The 24,196-nt window shown below is 45.2% G+C and overlaps 1 protein-coding gene and 1 long non-coding RNA gene across 6 annotated transcripts in view; one reads left to right on the forward strand and one right to left on the reverse strand.

Moving 5' to 3' along the window:
- The window catches only part of KCNK10 (potassium two pore domain channel subfamily K member 10), a 133,368-nt gene that overhangs the window by 12,595 nt on the left and 96,577 nt on the right, over positions 1-24,196 (reverse strand). For all 3 annotated transcript variants that reach the window (XM_058739938.1, XM_058739936.1, XM_058739937.1), the window contains exon 5: positions 1,347-1,533. In XM_058739938.1, coding sequence (XP_058595921.1) covers positions 1,347-1,533 — 187 coding nt within the window. The remainder of the gene's footprint in view (positions 1-1,346; positions 1,534-24,196) is intronic.
- On the forward strand, positions 1,527-23,796 carry LOC131517607 (uncharacterized). Of its 3 annotated transcripts, none has more exons than XR_009264699.1 (4): positions 1,527-4,221; positions 8,833-8,913; positions 15,776-15,916; positions 22,284-23,796. It is a non-coding gene; the product is annotated as an uncharacterized LOC131517607 (long non-coding RNA). The 3 variants fall into 3 exon arrangements; XR_009264698.1 differs by lacking the exon at positions 22,284-23,796 and adding an exon at positions 16,125-19,750; XR_009264697.1 differs by lacking the exon at positions 22,284-23,796 and having other exon boundaries at positions 15,776-19,750.

Raw genomic sequence — 24,196 nt, forward strand, 5'->3', positions numbered from 1 at the left:
AAGACCCCTAGTAGCCTGGAATGAATGTGGAGGCAGCCAGGCACCTTTTGAAAAGACTTCAGTATCCCCTCCAGAATGTCCTGCTTTCCGGATTCCCAGATCCCTGTCATCCTGGCGAGCACCATACTCTGTGAGGAAACCAAGGTGCTGCCAGGATCATGTGTCAAATAAAGGATGGGAGGCCCATGATCTCAGCCTGCAAATGTCTATGCAGCTGCCTAACCGGGAACTGGTGAATAACACACACACACACACACACACACACACACACACACACACACACCACTCAAACGTGTTGAGCCTAGGACAGAGTTGTTTAATCAAAGCATTCACTTCTTGGAGTAGGCAACGATCCATTGCCCGACCCCCTAGAATTATCTGTTAGGACACAGAAGGATGGCCTGTTTCTCTCTCTTTGCCTTCCTACCACACTCTGGGAAAGCCATACATGTAAGAAGCCAGATCTCATTTCATTTTCAAACTCCCTGTCCCCGGATGAAATTGATGGTGGTTTTCTTTTGCTTCTATAAACATAGTTCATTGGCATTGACTTTCACAATGAAGGCTATTGCTTCTAAAATATACATTCATGCAGAATCCGTTAAATTTTACTCCCTTGGGACGGGTCTCGGCTTCTACTAGTCAGCTGAGTCCTAAATTTTGTGCCCAGGATAACTTTTGCGGGGACCACGGCCCTCCCCTGGGCAGCATCAGGAAGCCTAACCCACAGATGGCTGCAGGTTAAACTCTATGCTAATCTCCCCAAAGTTCCTTATTTGCCACTTGCTAATACAGTCTTTATCAATTCATTCAAGGAGCTTTAATGCAAATCATAAGTCTAACATTCAATGAGAAATTCATTTCACTCATGCATAATTCATATGATGATAAGGGCAATGAACATCCTGGGGAGGAAGGGGCCGGCTTTTTTTTCACAGCAGAATCTGCGGCTTATTTTATATTACATGGGACCACGGGCTTGAAATGAGTCCATGCACAGCAGCAGTGACATTGAGATGTTTCCATTTGCTTCTCCCATAACGTTTTTTCTGGTGGTTAAAAAATTTTTTTTAGTGTTTATTTGTTTTTGAGTGGGGGGGGGGGCGGGGGAGGGTCAGAGAGAGAGGCAGACACAGATCTCGAAGCGGGCACCAGGCTCTGCACTGTCAGCACAGAGCCAGGCACGGGGCTCAAACTCCCCAACTGTGAGCCGGAGACCTGAGCCGGAAGTCAGACACTTGACCAACTGAGCCACCCAGGCGCCCCCTGGTGGTTGTAAAAAGCACTGTCAACAGAATATTCTCCCCGCTGGGGGCCCTGGTGACTGGGATGCCCAGGGAGCTTACCTGCCACAAAATCACCAAAGCCTACAGTGGTGAGAGTGACCACCACAAAGTAAATGGACTCCAAGGCTGTCCACCCCTCGATATATTTGAAAATGACAGCAGGGATCGTCACAAACACAATACAGCCGGCCAAGATGAACAGGATGGTTGAGATGACCCGGATCTTGGTCTGGCTCACTTGCTTTTTCTGGGAACAGCAAAGCAGAAAGATAGGTCAGCTTTATCACCCTGGATTCAGAGGACAGAGAGGCACAGAAAAAAATGTATTATGTCAGTGGCTTTTCACCCCTCTTCAGTCATGGGCAACTTTGGGAGAACCGGAGGAAGGAAGGCTGTGGACCCTCTCCTAGAAAAACGCACCGACAGAAGTTTTCAGATGCTCTATAGGTGTCTCTTGGACCCAGGAAGGCTGTTCATGGACCCCGGGTCAAGAAACCATGGACCGTGGGTCAAGAAACCCTGCTTAGGTCATGCCTTGAATGTCCTTCAAGTGGTTCCAAATGCTGATTCTAACTTCCTCACTGGTGCAAATATAATTATTCCCCAGAAGGGGTTGCTGCCATTTCTCACATATTATCGACCCTCCTTTAGGAGGGCACAGGTTTGGAGCTCTTTCCACAGTGGCAGTGATGGACTTGGCACCTAGTTTCCCTTGTATCAAAGGGAACGTGTTGGGGGGAAGAAACAAAAACAAAAACAAAAACAGCTGGCCTGAGACAGACTAAAGTGTTCAGAGGACAAGGAAAACACAGCCACGCCCATACTCATTTGACACAGACTCCAGCTTCTTCACCCTCCTTCCCTGCTGAAGTGGTACGTTTATAACATACTTTTCTTTCAAAACACATGTGTTTGAGCTAGCGCTACGGCGTGTTTAGGCTGTATTATCCACCAAAGACGGACAAAAGTCTAAGTCAGAATGATGCGGTCACTGTCGAAAATGACAGGAGCTTCATTTCAGATCAGCTTCTCAAGGAGCCAGCAGGAGGTGAGAGCATTTAGATTGGGTATTAGACTGACATCACTCAAAGAAACAGTGCCAACGGAGTCCAGAGGTAGACTGGAAGCATCATTGGTATTCCCCTTGAATGCACTCAAGACAACACTGGCATTGCCTCTGGACTAAATAATCTTTAAGGTCTTCTCAAAGCTCCCAGGACTGGCATGTCAATTGTCATCAGGGGGCCCTAGCACTATAACCCAACCAAAACCATATAATACCAGAATGAATGGGCCTTTCTACACCACCTAGATTGATGTTCTGCAAAAATACACCACATGTAGGGCACTGGATCTAGGAAATCCTTACCATGTGTTCTGTTTCCTATTCATTGCCTTCTGGTGAATTAGAAGGCAGAGAACCTCAGAGCCCAGAGAGACCTTTGCATTCATACACCTCATTTTACAGATGCAAAACCAGAAGCCAGGAGGGGTTGAGGGACCAGCATAAAATGATTTTGCTAATTAGAGGCAAAGCCGAGATTAGACTTCTGATGTGATTAACTCCCAGTCCAGTGCCTACTGATGGAACCAGACTTCAAGTTACTCAACAATTTCCCAGCTCAAACAAAGTTGCCAGAGTCCCCCCCGCCCCGCCCCTCCAACCTACCCCCTCATAACAAAATCAACCAGACTAACCCCCATAAAGAACAGGCCATCCTGCTTCCCTTCTAGAAAGGAAGACTGAGAATAAAAAAGTGTCACTATGCGATCTGTCCGGGAATTCCTAACCTTCAGTAATAAGCAGTGACACCTCTGTGACATCTTCCCAGGACAGAGAGAGTCAATTGTGTCTTCTAAGATGAGCCACTTGGGCCAACCATGGAAATGCCAGTCAAGAAGATGACTAGGTTTCCCCTCCTTCCATCCCCTCCTCCCCAACTGAGGGAGAAATGATGGTGTTGCTTGTTCACTGGAAATTTTCAGGGATGAGGAAGCTGAAAGGAGGAAAGGCTGCTGTCCGCTCTAATCACGTCTCAGAAACATTCAGCCCCACCTGACTGGGGTCCCAGTCCCAGGTATGCTCAACGCGGCAAAACGGAGGACACAGGGCAGTCAGTAAGAGCAGTTACAGTGGAGAACATATTTTGGCACAAATCTAAGTCAGCACGATTTCCACCCCCGTTCTGGGATCAGTATATTCCCTAAAAACACACAAGAAGACCCAAAGAAATACAATCCTTCCTTATGAAAAGTAGTCATGTGCTCTAACTCCCAAGAGGGCACTCAGTGTATAAAGTGGGAACAGGGAAAAATTATTTGATCCATGCATGTTTACATGGTCCCCTCCTCATCTCCTCAGAAAAGCCATCTAGAAAAAAAAAGTGATAATTTACTGATATTGTTGAAACTGCAAATGAAAATTCCAAGTATTTTTGCACGGAAGTATTGTGACCAGATAAATCACTTGAGAACCACGGGAATGTCTTCCCCATTTCATAAATTTCCAGACTGGATATGATAGCAGGACTGGGTGACGGCAGTTGAGTCCCTCTGAGAATCCAGGAACTTATGTATCACTGGCCTAGTTTTGTTTATAGATATATATAAAAATCCAAAGCCCGAAAGGAGATTTTGCCATCAATCATTAAATTCATCTAATTGCTGGCAATGGACACACCATTCCCCCCGCCGCCACACACACACCATAAATTGTCCTCCACAAACACATAATAAAAGTAAAGTGAACTAAATGTTTGTGAGACACTTGTGAGGTCATAAATTAGGGTGGGGACACAACTGCGACCCACATGAGGCTGAGGTTGGCAAAGGAGGACTGCAAGTATGTGAAAGCTGGGGGACATTCCCCGGCTCTCAGAGGTGGGCAGAAGGGACGATGGCACAGGACAGGATTCGTTTGGTGGCAGAGAGGGAGGTATGTAACAAAGGCTAAATAGTGGTGTCTTAAATGTATTATCTGTTGGAGAGTTTATCAGCAAGGTAAACATTTCACCACTGCTCACTGCCCAAGCCAGCACGTGTGCTCCTGGGCTGCTGCTTCCAGACATTCTACAGTGATGCTCAGTGAATGCGTGGAGAAGTCAATCATTGGGGTATTTTAGGGACATAAGAAGTCAAGTGTCTCACATGCGTGTGTATGAAAAGCTGTCTACCCATACTTCACTTTAGGAAGAGGTGTGGAGGCGACTGGGTGGCTCAGTCGGTTAAGCGTCCCAACTTTGGCTCAGGTCATGATCTCACAGTTGGGGAGTTCGAGCCCCACATCAGGCTCTGTGCTGACAGCTCAGAGCCTGGAGCCTGCTTCACATTCTGTGTCTCCCTCTCTCTCTGCCCCTAACCCACTCGCATTCTGTCTCTGTCTCTCTCAAAAGTAAAAACATTAAAAAACCTTTTTTAAAAGAGGACAAGGTATGGACGTAAGGTTTTAGCAATATATGTTATTCTGGATATCCATGCTTTTGCTGCCCTCCAGATATTAAAATGAAACAAAACAGTTGCCTTAATTGTACGCTTCACAGCTTTCAAGATGGAACCACAAACTACGTTACACCTCATCCAGTGATCTTTGGACTTTGAATCCCCATTAGGCCTGTAACTGCACCCTACCACTTGTAAAATGGTGGTTAGGAACTCGGGGTCTAAGAGCAGACTGCCTGGCACACCTCCCATCCCCACTGCTATATACCTGGGTGACCTCAAGCAAGTTTGTCAATCTTTCTACACATCAGTTTCTTCCTTTATAAAATGGACGTAAAAGAACCCACCTCACAGGATTGTTTGGAAAATTAAATGAGTGTGCAAAAGCTGATCACACTGCCTGCTAAGTGCTCAGTGACTGTTAATGATTATCTTGGATGTACAAGTTCAAATCTTTTCTTAGATGTGGACAGTCCCAGATTTAATGCTGCCCTTAGCTACTGAGGAATGTTCCCTCATGTCTGGCTTAAGATAATCTTTGTTTAGCTTCAGGAAGTCATTGTGGGCTTCCTGGATACGTTATCTCCTATAATCACCTCATTTTTAATGAGAAAAAAGGTCCTCATTCTCTCTTGGTTCTTCTGTGTTGACTCTGGGTTGAGTTCTCAGACAGTCTCAGCTCACAATCTTGAACACTTTTTATTTGCCTTCCAATTAATTTCCCCCTAGTTCTTCATCAGCCTTGCGAGACTAAGGATTGAAGATAATGTTTGCGATGTCAGAGACCAGCTGCAGAGACCCTGAGAGGCACATACCTTGCTTCCCGAGCCAGCCGCCTCCCCACCTCCCCACCGCTTACAAAGCGTGCTGTGTTTCCACGGAGGGGTTGCTAAGCAAAACCACACTGCTTATTTACCAGTAAGCCCAGCAGCTAGCAAAAAGCTTTGTGAGAACCCAGATCTGACTGAGCTAATGTGTTCTTGGGCGAACAAAATTGTGATCTGGGACAAGATGGACTGATACAATATTTGGGCAGGAGTGATAGGACGGTTGTGCACATCTGTCCAGATCTTGTTTTCACACTTTGTTGATTAGAATAAATGATGTGTTCTTTCCTTCTTATGCAAATAGCATTATGCGAAACAATTTCCTGCCTCCCATTGGCACGAACTGCAGGAATTTTCGAAGAACTCAAAACCTACCTCCTGTAGACTTTGCATTTAGTTGTCAGAATTATGTGTGCAATTATTCCAAAGAGTAAAACAAACTTCACAAACAGAGAGCAGGAGAGCCAGCTCTAAGAGCTCTCCTTTGAGACAGGGAGGTATGTGCTGACAATCCTGAAAGGATTTACTTGTTTCAGACCTCAGGGGACTAAGCCACACGTCCAACTCTCATTAAGCAAAACGCCCTTCCTGTGTTGGCTTACTTCTGCAGTCTTATTTTAGAGAACAAGTATATTTCTATTCATTTGTGGGTGAGTCCTTTATTTGACTTTTACCTCTCTAATGCCTGTTCTCCTTTTCACTTTTATGTGATTTCTTCGAATTCTGAGATCAGCAATCCAGATTGTTGTGTCTGGCCGAGGAAATTGCTTCTTTGTTGTGATTTTTAGCCGGAACGTAGGAGATTTTATTTAATAATAAGGATACTGCAATAAAAGTCATAGGACAGGAGCTAGACATGCAGAGCTCTACTTTACAGTCTGGTTTGGTTTTGTTGAAATGCAAACACATCACCATGGTAATACAATTCAACTGAGAGTAATTTCTCAAAATGGAAAGATAATAGGAACTGCCTTTCAAAAGAACTGACTTTATTTTCTGATATTATTATGTTTTTCCACAAAGATTTCTTTTTCCACAAAGTTCTAACAAATAGTTTCAACATTATAATGAATAACCATGTAGTATCAGCACTTCTATAAACTTTGAGGAGAGCTTGTAAACAGCATTTGCCTATAATCTCCATGGCAGAGATACTATAAACACACGTTAGTGAGAATCATGTAGCAAAATCCTCATGGAGCCTATGGAGAATGTCCTACTCAAAGGCTGAATACACAAATGTATTTTGTTTACATTCAGCTCAATAGCTGAATTCACACACACAAGTTTCATCTAGCACCTGACTCTGAGCCACACTGCAGCATCTAATAGATTATTGGCAAGTTCAGTGCTTTCCTGGTATCACCATGCAGTTTTTTAAAAAGCTTTTGGTATATATAATTAAATTGTTTTTATCACTGAAATGCCAATATAGGTGCACCTGGCATGTAGAAAAATTAAAATCCACAAATAATAAACATTCTCAGCTGTTCTACTCCAGGAACACTTTAATTAAAATCTTTTAAAGTCCTCTGCTCTACAATTCAGTGGTGTTTAACATTTGGAGATAATACTCAACTGGAACACAAGAGCTTGCACTCAGAATACAGCCAGTTAATTCATTCAGCACATAATTTTTAAGGACCTTTCATATGCCACAGGCTGTTCTGGCTGCAAGGGACACAGCAGTCTGAAAAGAGAAAAGTTCCTTCCTCATGCACACAAAGTCTAGTGCACAAGGCGGGGTGGGAACCACCAAGTCTTTGGCTGAGAGCAGTCTTTGTGGCGCTGTCCATGGTGTCCTGCCCTGGTGCAGGTGTTGAAGGCAAAGTATAGTACCTAATGACATCCCACTGATTAAAAATACCATGTAGGAGAGAAGATAGAAATATTCTTGTAGCTCTGGTAATGTGGAATACAAAAGCGTGCCAACGGTGATGGATAACCCTTGGATCTCTGTTAGTTAAGAATTCAGAAACCGTACCCTCAGGATTGGAACAGCACACAGGCAATCACACCGATGTAGGAAGCTCCCACATGTAACCTTGGCTGAAGAATGGTTCTGCTCTTCAGCTGAGGTTTGGAAAGCAAGCCCATGGAAAGCAGAGGAGGACGGACCCCCCTCCTGACAAGCCACCTCTACAGAATAACCCCTGGCAACCTTGATCAATGCCCGCCTAGCTGCTCACCGATCCAAAGTCTAAAGTTACTTTACCCAGACTTCAGCAGCACAGTGAACAACACAGCCTCCACCCCAAAATGCCCTCCCACCGTTATATGTATGAGCATACGATAATAATACTGCAGTAACAGTGCTACAGACACCTGAAGCCGCCTCACTCTTCTCCTCCCCTGGCTAACAAGCGTTCAAGGTCAAGCAGTCCACAACAGCCAGGGCAACAAGATCCCACCCCAATGCTTCTTTCTCGAGCAGGGGGCTCCCCCTGCTACGATACACATGGCCTGTCTCCAGCCTTACTCTGACCCAGGAATTGAGCACTCTGTCTCTTCCTCTCCTTTCCTTTTGGGAACAAACTGCCCTCAAAAAGTGGCCTTGTGATCTCCTAATTCTGGCACTGTTATTAAGAACCCCATTTTTCTACAGATACAAGCCATATTCTCCAGTGTTGAGAAAATATAGTAATACTGTGCTTTAGTGCATCATCTCCTTTGTCTTACTTCTCAATCAGTTCATACCTTGGGTGGGAAGGAGAGGACACTATTTATTTGGCTCCTTCAAGGACCCCCATCATCTCAACTCTCCTCCCTGCAGTCCTTCTGGTACCATGGTTTTTTATGTTAGTGATAGCTCAATAATTATTACACAATGAAGGGGAGAAAGAGGTCAGACTGTGTCCACTGGGGCAATTTCTCCTCAATGGAAGGTGAGTTCCCTTGTTTAGACTATGGCCCCCACCAAGGAGGAGCACGATTACAATGGACCTCCTACTGAGGGGCCTGTCCTAGAAGGAGATGAGGAACTGGGGAAGTCATTAAGCAAAGCCAGGCCCCAGAGGAGCTTTCTGGAGGAAGAGGGACCCCGCACAGGGATGAGACAGGCCAGGGGATAGAGCTGGGGAACAATGGTCACAATGCAGCCACATAACACATTGAGTAAAGTAAAAGGGTCACAGTGGATTATCAAGGAGCCCTTGACTCTTCCTCATCCTTCCTGGCCATCTCAGAGCCAGGTCACTGTTGCCTGGAACCAGCATCCAAGTGTACTCAGGAAGTGAGGGAGAGAAGAAAGCCTTCACATGCCCCCCTCCCTCCATTTGCAGGTATGAATAACCCAGAGGGCAGACACTTGTGAGCCTCTGGTGGGCTGCCCAGAGTGCCTGTCTACATGCCCAGGAATCAAGGTAAGTGGCAAAGAAGCATGCATTTTTCTGTGGCTTAATATTTATCTCACCCACTAGAAGACCTGAAGAAAGCCCCAAGATCAGCCAGAGTTAGGTCAATACCTTTAAAATGCACGTGGGTGTTGTTGAGTCAACACCCGTGAAGATCCCTGGGTGTTATTGGGGATGTGGTAAGCAATCCCCTCCCCAAGAGTTACACCCTTTCTTTCCTTCTTTCTAGAGAAAGACTTTTTAATGAAAGCACACAGGGATGCTCACTCTCATAAAACTATAGAGAATAATGAAATAGGCCTTAAGAAATTATATGGGGCAAAGATGTGGGAACTAGAAGAGAAAAAGGCAATGAGAAGCAAGAAAACAATAATTAAGTCTATGAAAAGGAGGAGCACGTTTGAGGAAAAGATTTGGAGTATAGAAAGCAGAAATGAAACAATGGTTTGAGGGCCTAGAATTTTCCTGGAGGTACAAGAAGCCTGCCCAGACAGGTTTGCAGAGAATTGTTGGGAGATAGAAAGAAAATGGAAAGAAGACAGAAAGAAATATGCATGCACTTTCTAGTTAGACTGGAAACAGAGGAGCTTAAGAAAGAATGAAACATGGCTTGAAAGAAAGAAAGAAAGAAAGAAAGAAAGAAAGAAAGAAAGAAAGAAAGAAAAGAAAAGAAAAGAAAAGAAAAGAAAAGAAAAGAAAAGAAAAGAAAGAAAAGAAGGAAGGAAGGAAGGAAGGAAGGAAGGAAGGAAGGAAGGAAAAAGAAAAAAATCCTGGGGCACCTAGGTGGCTCAGTCGGTTAAGTGTCTGACTTCGGCTCAGGTCCTGATCTCATGGTTTGTGAGTTCAAGCCCTGCATCAGGCTCTGTGCTGACAGCTCAGAGCCTGGAGCCTGCTTCAGGTTCCATGTCTCTCTCTCTCTCTCTTTCTTTCTCTCTCTCTCTCTCTCTCTCTCTGCCCGTCCCCTGCTTGCGCTCTCTTTATCACTCTCTCTCAAAACTAAATAAACATTAAAAAAAATTTTTTTAAAGAAATAAATCCTAAACGGGGAAACCCTGCATTGAGACAACTTGATAGAAACATCCAGATTGAACAAATTTTCTTTTGCAGAATATTTTCCAAGCTGTGAATGAAGTTGAATTCAATACTTTCTCCCCTTTCATTCAATAAATATTTATCGTGCACCTACTGAGCTCAATTCACTGATGAGCAAAACAGAACGATGCTCCTCCCAGGACAGAAGCTATAGAATGCCAAGTACTCGCTCTCCCAGCCTCCCCCCTGCAAAGACACAAGCATGTAGCCCAGGCTCCCCCGACCACGGAGACAAAAGCCAGGCTCTGAACCAGACACTAGTGAGACAGATGTGACAGACTTGGCCTTGGAGTATCTTTTCTATGGTTTTCTGTGTGTTTTCCGCTCTCTGGTATCCCAAAGGCTATTCCTAAGTGAGGAGCAAGGATTCCCAGAGGCATGCCTGCAGAACCACTTTTTTTTATTTTTTTAAAAAAATTTTAAGTTTATTTATTTTGAGAGAGAGAGCAAGTAGGATAGGGGCAGAAAGAAGGGCGGGGGAGAGAGAGAGAATCCCAAGCAGGCTCCACACAGTCGGTGCAGAGCCCAATGTGGGGCTCGAACTCACAAGCTGTGAGATCACGACCTGAGCTGAAATTAAGAGTCAGACGCTTAACCCAGGCGCCTCCAAATCACTTTTTTTCTCTCCCACAGAATAGATAAGATCGGGCTAGAGTCAAAGACAGAGAGAAGGCAGAATGGCCACTCGGCCTGGAAAGGGAAGACGGGTAGGAAGGGACTACATCTTCCCAGGGTCTCCTAAGCGGGGTTAGCAGAACCTACAGTCTGAGGGACCAGCGGCAGAGAGGAAGGGGTTAGATGCAGAGCCCTCCTCTAGTGTGGACGCAACTACCTCAGCACCTGTGCCCAGCCTGCCGCGCAAGACTCTTGGCTCCCCCGACGTCTCCTGAACAGAGATTGAGGGACATGGACACTACACAGGGCAGAGGCATGGAGAGACAACTTTGCCCCCAGTCAAGGTGGAGCCAGACAGCACTAGATGGAAGCTTCCATGGGGGCAGGGAGGTGGCAGGGAGCAGTGGACACACTGTCAGTTCTACAAAGAAGCAGGGACCATGTGGGTGCCATCCTGGGGCCGGTGGCCACAGTGATGATATTCTATCCCATTTTCAGGGCAGTCATGGGGTGGTTCTAGCAGCAGCACCTACGGCCCAGAATCAATGGGGTCAGCACGGCAAGATGCTACCTATGCCAGCCAGAAATGACAGTGGCTTCTTCCGGAACCGCTTCCGTGGCGTGATTTGGGTGACTGCTCTTGGCTGGGTACCTCCCAAGTCTGGGTCTCTGTCCATCCCAGGGATTCGGTAGCTATCAGATATCCTTTCATTTTTTGTTTTCTTTCCTCCTTAAATTATCCAAAGTTGGTTTCTCCTGAGTCAGCTAAGCTGCCTGCCTGCAACCGCCTCTCCAGGAGGTCAGAGTAAGCTGGCTTTAGCCACTTGCAGGCAGGTCAGGGACACGGCCCCATGTGGTCCCCGGGACAGGCATACACCTCTGAAGTCCAAGATCAGCCTGAACTACAACCTGACATGGCATGACAATGTTTCCGATGTTCCTATATCTACAGAAAAGTCTCGTTAGAAATTACAGCGGGTTTCAGCTGTGCAGTGGGAAGGGCTGCAACCATTCCCAGGACGGTTAGAGAGAGGGCAGTATCTGACTCCTCCCACAGGCCAGCCCTGCAGGAGGGGACCAGCAGCAATGCCAAGAGCAGTGTTAGAGCAGAGCATGGAGACCCAGAGACGGGTCTCTGGGGAAGACACAGGCTGCAGCTAGGACAGACACGGGGACACATGAGTGACAGCCCCTGCAAGCATCAGAGGGCAGAGGACCTTGGGAAGGGGATCGACATGCCAGTGGAGTGGCCGGCATTTGGGCAAAAGATGCAAAGAGAGACGATTCAGAAGCACAATTTTCAACGTGTTGACGACAGATCTCCTTGGACGAGGGGCTTTCGCAAGATTTTACTTTCTTTTTTGTACTGTTTTCCGAAGTCTCTACGATGGCCAAGTTCTCTTTGTCAGCTTTGTAATGAAGGAAAAGGAGGGGGCGGGGGACTGGGAGAGAGAGGGGTAAGGAGGAGAAAAGGGAGAGAGGCAACGTGGAACTGCTCCTGAATGCTGCATGGCTCCCTTGAGAAACAGCACAAATATCTGTAAGGATGCAGTTGGTCTTTCTTGCTTTTGGGAGAGACATGATGGCCGTGCCCCGGAGGGAAAACTGGAAGAGAGAAGGTGGAGTCCATACTCCCCACAGTAAAGAACAGAGATGGGCCTTGTCTGAGCCTTCGGAATCCCAGGGTCACGTGCCTACGGTGGCGGTGGCAGCCGTGAGGACGTGGCCTTGCTCCAAGGTGGTAGTTGCATCCTGCCTGCTGCCCTGCCACCTCCTCTTCCCACAGAATGTGTCACCCCCCCTCCCTGAGCAGAAGTGCCGGGAGCCCCACTGTTGGCAAGCATCTGCTGTCCCTCTCCGCCTTGCCTGTAATTCCAGTCATTTTTGCAGCTTACCCTCTAAAGAGACAGAATCCCGCTTCATGCTTCTGTGCCCTCTTTTAATGTTTTATTTATTTTTGAGAGAGAGCGTGAGCAGGGGAGGGGCAGAGAGAGATGGGGGCGGGGACAGAGGATTCGGAGCGGGCTCCGTGCTGACAGCAGTGAGCCCAATGTGGGGCTCGAACTCATGAAGCATGAGATCATGACCTGAGCCCAAGTCAGACGCTCAACTGACTGAGCCACCCATGTGCCTCTTTGCGTCTGTGCTTTTTAAAGGCTGTTCTGTCTGCTGGGATATTCTTCCTCTTCCCCTTTTTATACTTGTCAAACTCCTGATGCTTCTTGAAACACAAATCCACCATTGCCTCCTGCAGGAAGCCCTCTGCCCTCTGGCTAGAGTTACCTCTCCTCCCTCTGGCTGTCTCTGTTCTTTGCATTTTCCCCTGTCGATGGACCCACTCATCCTGCATTGCTGTCTACCCACATGTGTGTCTCCCCCATTTTGTATCAAATGCGCGATGTGTTTCTCTACACTTGCTCCCTCTTTTTTAGCACCTAGGGAAAACAGGGGAGTAATCATTTAAGATAAACCAACCTACAAAGGACATAAAAGAAAACTGTTCATCCAGGAACAGATAAACTGTCAGGATTTTGTAACGTAGAACACTAGTAAGAGTATCCACTACAGAGGGGCACAGGCGATGGCCATATACGCAGGCACACAGGACAGGTTTGTGGAATGGAATTGAATATTAATAGCACAGGAACTGCATGAAAGACAGAGTCTTGGCTTTTGAACATAGCCTTTCACACAAGAATAGAAATCATATGTGTGTGTTCCCGAAGCTACACGGGGGCTCCCTGGAAGTTTGGTGTGTTTTTTTTTAACAACCCCATTCAGACTGTAACCCCCTAAGAGGTGACTGGTAAATTTGGGAGGGTGTTTGTGGTTGTCACAATCACAGGGGCACTCCGGGCATGCAGCAGGAGGGGGCAAGAATGTACAAGAGTTAGTGTCACCAACCAGACAAGAATCCCAAACTTACTGTGAGTTTTGACTATCCCATGGAGAAAAATTCATGTTTATAATTACCTGAGCTGAGAACTCAACTCCCTTTTACGTGTAGACACACACACACACACACACACACACACACACACACACACACGTTTTTGCATAGTTTCAATATAGGCTGAACTTTACAAGAATGTGACTCCAATCAATGTAAATTGCAAGAAGGTTGAATCTTGACTAGTTGGAACACTGCCAAGGACTGTTCTCCATTTTTGAAAAGCACATCACTGGGGGGACATCCCTTGTAGCATCTTAGTCACTGGCGGGACATACCTGAACTGACCCACGTTTGGAACTACCGCGTTCCATACACAGACGCGAGGGTCTCGCTGCTTCGGTGGGTCTCCTAGGGTTTCATGCCCAAATGCCTATTACTGAAGCATATTATTCTATTGTAAATGATCTACCTTTTATCTCTCCTTTATACTGTAGCTAGAAAATACTACTGAAATTTTCCAAATTATATGTGTAGATGAGTTGCACAATCTAGGAGATTTATTTCAATGTGGTAAGTGGGCACTAATGAATATTTGCTCCAAAAGATGGTGTTGGGTATTACAGGGTTGAGAACGACTGGATATAAATAAACTGTATATTGTATTCAAGGCTGCCTTGCAAAGTCTGGAGAATTATGCTTACAGGTATTGCCTAATGAAACAAAAGCCCCTAGCACATAAATACCGCGTGCAGTGTGCAATAAGCATGATCAGAGGACAGAGGATCCTGGACCCCCTTTTAACAAAAATATTTGCACTTCAAAGGTGAAGACCAGGGTGGGTTTCTTTTTCCTCCATTGCCATTTATTAGTATACAACACTATTTTTGGTTTCAAGGTCATTTTCCATATCAAAATGCAGGCTAATGCTCATTCATTCATTTATTCATTCATCAGGCATGGATTCAGTGCTCTCCGGGTTCCGGGTTCCAGCCCTGGGCTAGAGACTGGGCCTCACAGAGCTCTCAGGCTGATGGGGACGTCAGCCATGAAGCACGTAACTCCAGTTCAGACAGATGAATGCCATCCTGGGGGTGTGCAAGGTGTTATGGGAGTAGGGGGTGCTGACCTCCTTTTGGAGTCAGGAAAACCTCCCTGAAGACCTGACATTTCCCCTCAGAGCTGGGGGACGACAGGCCCTGTCCAAAGCACCATAAATATCCCATGCAAAAATCTGAACAGGAGACCATGGCACATTCAGTGTAGACACAGCCCCTATGAATTTCCCCTGTGCATGCAGAGATACGTCCCCCAAACACAACCATCAAGGATCCCACTCCAAGAAAGAATGTTAATTGTAAAAAAAAAAAAAAAAAAAAACAACAATTTTTTTTAAATTTTGATATGAATTTTTCACAAGGTATGGTTAGTGAGTTCATCTGTGTTGTTGTTTCCCTAATCATGAGAGAATTTGGATTCAAGACGTTTCTAGAGATATTATTAAAACCGAAGGCATGTGATCATCTTTAAAAAGGAGAAAAGAGATGGGAAGCGATGCGCCCATTTTTCAGGCAGGGGGCAATCTCCTCAACCCTCAAACTCCCGCTAGAGAAGCTCCCAGAAGCAGGTGTCACATGTTTATAGGGCCATCTGGACAGGTCCTCTTTCCTCCTCTTCCCTGGAGAAAAGGCTGACAAGCCTCCAAAGAAAGGGAGAAGAGAAATATACCTCATAGAAATACAGAACCAAAGGGCTAAGGGCAAGTGAAACTTTTTTTTAAAAAGCAGCAGAGGCAAGAAGCAAACAGCGACGTCAGAAAAATGATGCAAGCCAAAGAAAGGGGTAATAACATTGCAAGAGCACCATATGGCATTTATATGCCTGCATTTTATTTTAAATGTGGATATTTGCTTTCTTGTTAGCCTTGGTGACAATCCCGTTACAGTGCTCGGTGAAATTCATTTTTTTTAAAAAAATCACACAGCAGCTCTCTGTCCTCTATCCTTAAAATCATATATAAATTCCTTTTTTTAGCTGCATGCTATATATCCCTGTTGCTAATCGTCTAAACTGAACTGTAAAACCACATTAAATTAGAAGGGAAAGTCCCGTGCATTGACTGATACAAGGTGCCCAACACATGTGTTTGTGCTTCCTCAGCAGGAAGAGGGGGTGGGGGATAGGTAGACGGCCAGATATTAATAATAATAATTTAACATTAATTTCATCATTAATCATTAATAACAATAATGAGCCCTTGCAAACGTTCCCCAGGCTCACATACAAAGACTGTTGATGCTTACGGTCAAATTCACTTCTGCCAAGGAACGGAAACAACCGACAGAGGGGACATTGCTCTCTCTACATGAAGCCACCGCGACAAACACGTAGGATCTGAACATGAGGAGACAGGATGTGAGCACGGCAAAGCCCATCTTTCGAGGGTTCCTTTTGATATTTGGGGGGCAGGTATCATGCGGGAAGAAAGCGTAGGCACATTCTGGTGCTTCAGGGGAACAGGAACTGGTCCTGGTGTTCACGATCAAGTGAGAGCACACACATGCTGAGAGGCAATCGGCATGCGGCTAAAATCTTTTCCATTCTTTGACTTTCCTTTTACTAGAATCTGTGTCTGCGATGGCACATCATGGACACATCTGCGTAAACAGTTGCAGCCCGTTAAGTGCAGCCAAGGATGTAGACAGAGCACAACCTCCCCCCTCTCTCAGACAGAACGGCAGGGGCACACTCAGAACTTCCATATTCTTCCCTCTCTGAGTCATGGCCACGGCAGCTTTTCCTTGTAGGACAATGGTTGACGACGAGCTTTGTCTGAGACCCAAGCCGTCCTGCCCATCCGGTTCCCTGTTACTGCTGCTCCCTACACTTCTCCAGCCCACGCACCCCCACACCCCACTCCCAAGAGGGGTGGGACCAACGGCAGCATCAGCAAGTGTCTCTTCCTCATTCAGGTTTGCCGGGGAGTGTGTTCTCCTGCACCCTTTGGGTGTGTGGAAAGGAATTGTGTTCATTTCTCCCTCAGCTCCGATCAGTTCACAATCAACAAGTATTTGCAGTATTTACACCTCCAAAGTGCTTAGCACGGAGCAGGTGTGGCAGGGGTACAGGAAAAGAAAGGCACAGAAGCTCTATATTCAAGGCCCTTAGGCTTTACTTAAAAAGAACAACCCATCATTATGCAACATAAGACAGGTGCACCACTGAAGATGTGTGCCATGTCACATATACAATCTAGGATCCACAAGTCCCTCCTCTGGGCTCCCGTAGCTAATGGTGTGCTTATTGTAACAGCATTTACTGAGTGCTGATTATGTATCAGGCAGGTTCTCATGCATCAACTAAGTGTCAAAAGAGATAGCTACTATTTTTCAAATAAAGAAAATGGGCATAAAATAGACATAGGTCAACAGAAGAGAATAAAAAAAAAAAACCACAGAAATAAACCCATAGGTAGATGGTCAATTAATCTTCAGCAAAGGAGGCAAGAATATCCAACGGCAAAAGTCTCTTCAATAAATGGCGCTGGGAAAACTGGGCAGCAGCACACAAAAGAATAAAACTGGACCATTTTCTTACACCACACACAAAAGTAAATTCAAAATGGACTAAAGACCTAAATGTGAGACTTGAAACCACAAAAGTCCTAGAAGACAGCACAGGCAGTCATTTCTCTGACACCAGCCATAGCAACATTTTTCTAGATATGTCTCCTGAGGCAAGGGAAACAAAAGCAAAATTAAACTATTGGGACTCCATCAAAATAAAAAGCTTCTGCACAGTGAAGGAAACCATCAACAAAGCTAAAAGGCAACCTACTGAAGGGGAGAAGATATTTGCAAATGACATGTCTGATAAAGGGTTTGTGTCCAAAATAAAGAACTTGTACAACTCAACACCCCAAAAAACAAATAATCCAGTATAAAAATAGGCAGAACACATTAAGAGCCATTTCTCCAGAGAAGACATCCATATGGCCAACAGACACATGAAAAGATTCTCATGATCACTTACCGTCAGGGAAATGCAAATTGAAACTACAGTAAGATATCACCTCACATCTGTCAGAATGGCTTAAGTCAAAAACACAAGAAACAACAAGTGTTGGTGAGGGTGTGGAGAAATGGGAACCCTCTTGCACTGTTGGTGGGGATGCAAACTGGTGCAGCTACGGTGGAAAATAGTAGGGAGGTTCCTCAACACTTAAAAATAGAACTACCCTATGATCAAGTAATCACACTACTGGGCATTTCCACAAAAAATACAAAATCACTAAATCAAGAGATATGTTCACACCTATGGTTTATTGCAGAATTATTTACAATAGCCAAATTATGGAAGCAGCCCAAGTGTCCATTGATAAATATTTATGCAATGGAATACTATTCGAGCAGGAAAAAAGAATGAAATCTTGCCATTTGTAACAACATGGGTATTAGGCTAAGTGAAATGATTCAGTCGGAGAAAGGCAAATGCCATGTGACTTCATTCATAGGTGGAATTTAAGAAACAAAACAAATGAGCAAAGGAAAAAAAAATAGAGACAAACCAAGAATCAGACTCAACTATAGGGAACAAACTAATGGTCACCAGAGGGGAGGCGGGTGGGGGATGGGTGAGATAGGTGATGGGGATTAAGGAGGGCACTTGCAATGAGCCCTGGGTGATGTATGGAAGTGATGAATTACTATGTTGTACACCTGAAACTAACATTACACTGTATGATAATGACCCTGGAATTAAAATAAGAGCTTAATTTTAAAATTTTGAAGTCAAAAAATAAAAGCAAATAAATAATTTTTTCAAGGAAAAAGCTCAAGGTCCCATGGCTGGTAAGTGGTGGATCAGGCCTCATACACTGAGGCAGTGCAGCTTCCGAGGCAGCCTACCTTAGCCCCGGACTCATAATGACATCGGTCTTTGTACAGGTCTGTTTCTTCCTGGGGAAGGAGTAGCTCCTGTTTATTGCCACAGTTCTCAACCCCACAGTGTTGAGAACACAGAAGCCATTATTTGATAGTTGCTTATTAAAGTGATCTGGGGAGGGGCACCTGGGTGGCTCAGTCGGTTAAGCAACTGACTCTTGGTTTGGGCTCGGGTCATGATCGCACGGTTCATGAGTTTGAGCCCTGCATCGGGCTCTGTGCAGACAGCGTGGAACCTACTTGAGATTCTCTCTCTTTCCCTATTTCTCTCTCTCTCTTTCTCTCTCTCTCTCTCTCTCTCTCTCTCTCGCTTCCCCTCCCCTGCTCACGTGGTCTCTGTCTCTCTCTAAACAAATAAACTTTAAAAAAAAGTGATATGGGGAGGGGTATGCAGGAGCAGCCAAGATGGGGAGCTGGAGAGCAAAATACACAAAGCTGTCAGAGCAGCAGCAAGGCCAGGTGGAAACCGGACGTCACCAGCCTGCAGAAGCCCCAGTTGGCCTGGCATGGAGCCACCTTCCCTCCAGGCAGCTCTGCTGTGGGGCCGGAGCTAAGGAAGCAGGATGGGGACAAGCACAGGGACACAGATGGAGGTGAGTGTGGAGGGCAGGGGGACAAGCGCAAGAGGAACACGAGGCACAGCCTCTCCATTTTGCCTCCTGTGTGCAAACGGCAGCTGTTGAGGCAGCCAGGATGTGAGAGCAGTGAGCTAGCAATTTACCCAATGCTATCTCCGTGGCCTATGAAAATTGAAGAAAAAAAAAAAAAGAAAACAGAAACTAAGTGCTGGCGAGGACGTAGAGAAAATTGGAACCCATGTGCATTGCTGGTGGGAATGTAAAATTGTGCAGCATTGTGGAAAACAGTCTGGCAGGTCCTCAAACTATGAAACGTAGAATTACCATATGACCCAGCAATTCCACTTCTAGATGCGTACTCAAAGGAAATGAAAACAGGGAGTCAAACAGATATTCGGATACCTGCACTCACAGCGGCGGTGTTCACGATAGCTAAAAGGCGAAGCAACCCAAGTGTTCACTAACAGATGAATAGGTAAACAAAATGTAGTACACATACACCCAGTGGACTATCATTCAGCCTTAAAAAGGAAAGAGATTCTGGAGTGTCTGGGTGGTTTAGTCGGTTGAGAGTCCGACTTTGGCTCAGGCCGTGATCTCACAGTTCATGAGTTCGAGCCCTGCATCAGGCTTTGTGCTGACAGTGTGGAGCCTGGAGCCTGCTTCGAGTTCTGCGTCTCCCTCTCTCTGCCCCTCCCCTGTCCTGCTCTGTCTCTTCTCTCTCTCTCTCTCTCTCTCTCTCTCAAAAACAAATAAACATTAAAAAAAAAATTTTTTTAAGGAAATTTTGACACATGCTACAACATGCATGAATCCTTAAAACACTATGCTAATGAAATAAAGCAGTCACAAAAGATGCTGTATGACTCCACTTGTATGAGGGATCCAGAGTAGTCAAATTGGCAAAGACAGAAAGTAGGATAGAGATTGCCAGGGGGCTGGGAGAGGGGAGAATGAGGAGCTGGCATTTAATGAGTACAGTGTTTCAGTCTGGGAGGATGAAAAAGTTCTAGAGACAGAGGGTGGTGAGTTTTGCACAAGGATATGACTGTAATCAATGCCACTGAACGGTACCTTTGTAAATGGTTAAAATGGTAAATTTTATGTTATATATATTTTCTCACGGTAAAAAAAAAATAGGCATAAGGGAAAACATTCAAGCAGGCTCTAAAGTATCCCACTGACTCCTGGGGTTACCTTAAATGAGACGACAACCTCTTTGAAACAGTGATTATGGCCAGGACAAAAATGTTAATTCCATGGAAAAAAAACGAACCCAGAATGACATGGAAACGGCACTGATTTGAAAAGCCAATGTCGCTCTGCCCCTTTGTACTCAACTTTTTTGAGTATAAGAATTCCTTTTGAACATTAAAAAGAAATCCCTCAATACCCACACCGTAGGACATTTCCTACCCACTGATGGAATTCTTGATGATGGTTCCTCTGCATACATTTGAAAAAGCTTAGCATATACATGAAGGAGACATACTGTTTACTCTGTCTACCAGCGATGTTTGCATCACAAAAAGCAATCCTCTGATCCTTGAAAATAGCACCTCAGGCCCCTGGGAACCCACCACCCACAGGGTGAGAACCACAGCTCTATGCTAACAAGAGACTAAGACTGAGCAGCAAACCTCCAAGTCAGAGCGCAAAACCTTTAAGTCGAAAATGCTACAATGCACCAATGCAGCTCTCTGCAGAAAATAAAAAGCAAAGCATTTTCCTCCAGAGACCAAGTGTGTTTCCTCTAACAGGAATGCACATTTCCTAGGCTAGATTTAATTCGGGCAGCCCTGCCTTACACAGAGCTATCAGAACCTGCTCAGCAGTGTGACCATCCTATGCCTGTCAGGTAGTCACCCCCAAGGGAGCTGCCTCTTTGGGGTGAGTGTTCGCAACAGTCGCACACCTCCCAGTGAGGATGTACTGTAAACAATTTCCCTTTCCTAAAGCAATGAGAAGTTTATCAATGACTACTGACATGCAGTCACCTGGAAACTGCCTTCAGTGCCGCCCTGGTGTAAACATCCTGATCACATACCCAGCTCTGCGATGGGCAGACTCAGCTCAACCAGAGCGTCTCTCAATTTTTAGGAACCTAATTTGTCGGAAGCAGCACCAAATGGGTTACTACTTGCTTGACTCACAGAAGCAGCATGAGGCTAAATGCAGAAAAAAAGGGGGGGGGTTACATTGATATATGTAATCCCCCCCCCAAAAGAGTAAAGAACTCCATAAAAGGGCAAAGGATTATTATTGTATTAAATCAGCGCCTTCCAGCCCAACCAAACTCGCCTGTGAAAACTGGTGATGAAGGGTGAACATGGGAAATCATTCACCTGTTACGTTGGTTTTTTGAGACCGATAAAAAATGCGAGTCCTAATAAAATTCTTGCATTAAATTCGTTAACTCAAAAGTACCTGGAAGTTTTAGAGACAGGTTCCCATGTGGTAGATCTAAAGCATCACTAGACTTTTGGTGGCCCCAACATGCAAAGATATTAAATGTCTTAATAAAACCCCCAAGGTTCTGGGAAGTGACTGTGTGTTAATGGTGGGCGAGTACTAGCAGATAATGAATGTCCGTAAAAATTTCCCAGACACTTTCCTCTATAAGATGACCATTTCTTGAGTTTAAGACCGAGTTAAATACCCAATGGGAATTAAGATCATGGTGTTGGTTTCCTCAAACGTAAGGTTCTTCAAATCTCGACCCCTGGAGCAGAGTGTCGAGACAACCCAATGAATCCAGAAAAAGGAGAACACTTTTGAGGGCAAGACCAGCTGGCACAGATGACCAAGAGGCTTGGCTTTGAGCTGTGTGTTCCTCTTATTGTCAACACTGAGTGAGTTGTACAAACGGGGACGATGAGGTGGAAGAATCAAGAATGGAGAATATTATCTGCCTGGCAACGCCTCTCTCTCGCAGGTGGCCCCAAATGAGGCAGCCATTGGGACAGCATAAGCCCCTCTTTTAGAAGCTTACTTTCGCATTAGTCACATAGCAGACATGACCAAGGGGGCATTTAAATCCTAGCTTAATCTCCAAGAGAAGGGAACACTAAGAAAGAGATGTTTGCTGATAATGAGCCAGCATCAGGGAGATAGCTCAGGTGCACAGAGAAGAATCAGGGGCTACAGTCTGATTCACAGTATTGATGGATCATATAAAGTTGGAAAACTAAAACCCTTGGAAAACAGATAAAGACGCCAATACTAACTTTTCCTCAACTAGCCATCTTTGTCTGTCCCCAGGTCTTACACCTTTCATGGAGACCCTTCTGAACCATCAGATGCTATTCCTACCTTACAAGAGAAGGAAGGAAGGAAGTGGAAAGACTAAGTCTGTGCATGCACACTGGGGCAGGGCCACCTCCTTTGGAATCCTTCTTCTGTCACCTATGGGCTGGGTGACCTTGGGCAGGGCACAGAACCAGTCTAAGCCTTCCAACCTCATAAGATTAAGATGATAATGGTCTATTTGGGAAGGCTGTTGTGCAACTTATTCTGGGTAAAGCCCACAACCCAGGGTCTAGCATACAGTACATTCTCAAAGCAGATTAGCAACTCATTTCTAGACTTCGATACTGTAGTGCCATAACACTCAGTCTGACCTCAACCAGATCCTACCAATCCAAGGCTCCCCACAAAGGTCCCTATATACAGAAGTTCACGAGGGGTTGGTTACTCCTAAGTAACAATCAGATTCCCAGAAGTTATCTGTGATCAAATCTTGCCAGAAAGAGAGAGACTTCGTTAACACTACTTACAAATGTTTAAATGTTAAACACTATGTGAGCAGTATTTTAAGTAGTTATATTTTAGGTAGAGTTTGATAGCTTTAATGTTTATAGAAAAAGGTGAAGATTCATTGTGTTTTATTTTATTTTATTTTTTTGCAAATGCATTTTAAGAGCCATTAACGCCTACAGTGATCTCAGATGGCAACAGGAAACACCAAAGGGACACCGGCCAGCTATCAAAGATAAACTGAAAAAGAGGAAGAATCACACGTTAGATTAGTCCCTATGGGGTCAGTTAAAGTCAGTGCTGACATGGTTTGCCTGCTAAAAAATAACAGAACAATCTATCTTTATGTGTATTCATTAGGGTGAAGTCCCCAGGCATTTTCCCTCATTGATAAGAAATGATCTTATTCCCAGAGCATAACATCGCTAAAGCCCTCTTTAAGGACCCATCTGAGAGAGGAGCACTCTGGGTAGGAATGACACCAGCACTGAAAAACTAGTGAAAACCATTGGTGGGGATACTAGAATTTGAGTAGAAGATTCAGTCAGGGGATCCGGGCATGCATCTTGGGACCTGTGGGTTAACTGACCCCTTACATCTCAGCAGAGCCGTGGTTCTTACTGGGGACGATTTTGCCCTTGATGGGAAACCTACTGATGTCTGGAGATGTTTTTGGCTGTCATAACTGGAGGCACTGATGATTCTGGCATCTAGTGAGCAGAGGCCAGAGACGCTGCTAAATATCCTGCAATGCACAGGGCAGGTCCTGTGACAACAATCTGCCGAAAATGTCAATAGTGCCAAGACTGAGCAACCCTGCATTACACGAAGACAGAAAAAAGGGGGCCATTCATGGACAGACTGTGTCACGGGCTGTCACTAAGAGATGTTGTGCAGTCTAGTTTGTGGATGTCATTTATGTCGTTTGTCCCAAGTGCACAGCTGGGCCTATCATGAAAGCCACACGATATCCTTAAACTAATTTAGAAGACACCTGGTTGATAAAGCTTTAAAAATATTTACTTTCTCTGCGTCTTAAAATGATTACCTCCCGCCTCCTTCTAGTCCCTTAGGGAAAGTAAGAGAGTAATTGTTCACATTCAAACCAGAATCTTCCCTCTGATCAAAATAAACCCACATTATCCATGTAACATGAATTCTACTGAGTTATTTCTCAGGAATTTTTAATACATTATATGCCCTAGTGCAGGCATGTTACAGAGGCAAACAGACACATACACACACGTGTACACACACACACACACACACACACACACACACACACACACACATACTTGGGCACTCAGCCCACGACTTCGCCCTTCCCCTACCTCTGTAGGCTGGTGTGCATAACTAATACCCCAATGAATATTTCCACTACTAATAGAATCAGAAATTGTAGTTGAACCCACAGAGCT

This window comes from Neofelis nebulosa, chromosome 7, assembly GCF_028018385.1.
Source record: "Neofelis nebulosa isolate mNeoNeb1 chromosome 7, mNeoNeb1.pri, whole genome shotgun sequence".
Classification (NCBI taxonomy): Eukaryota; Metazoa; Chordata; class Mammalia; order Carnivora; family Felidae; genus Neofelis; species Neofelis nebulosa.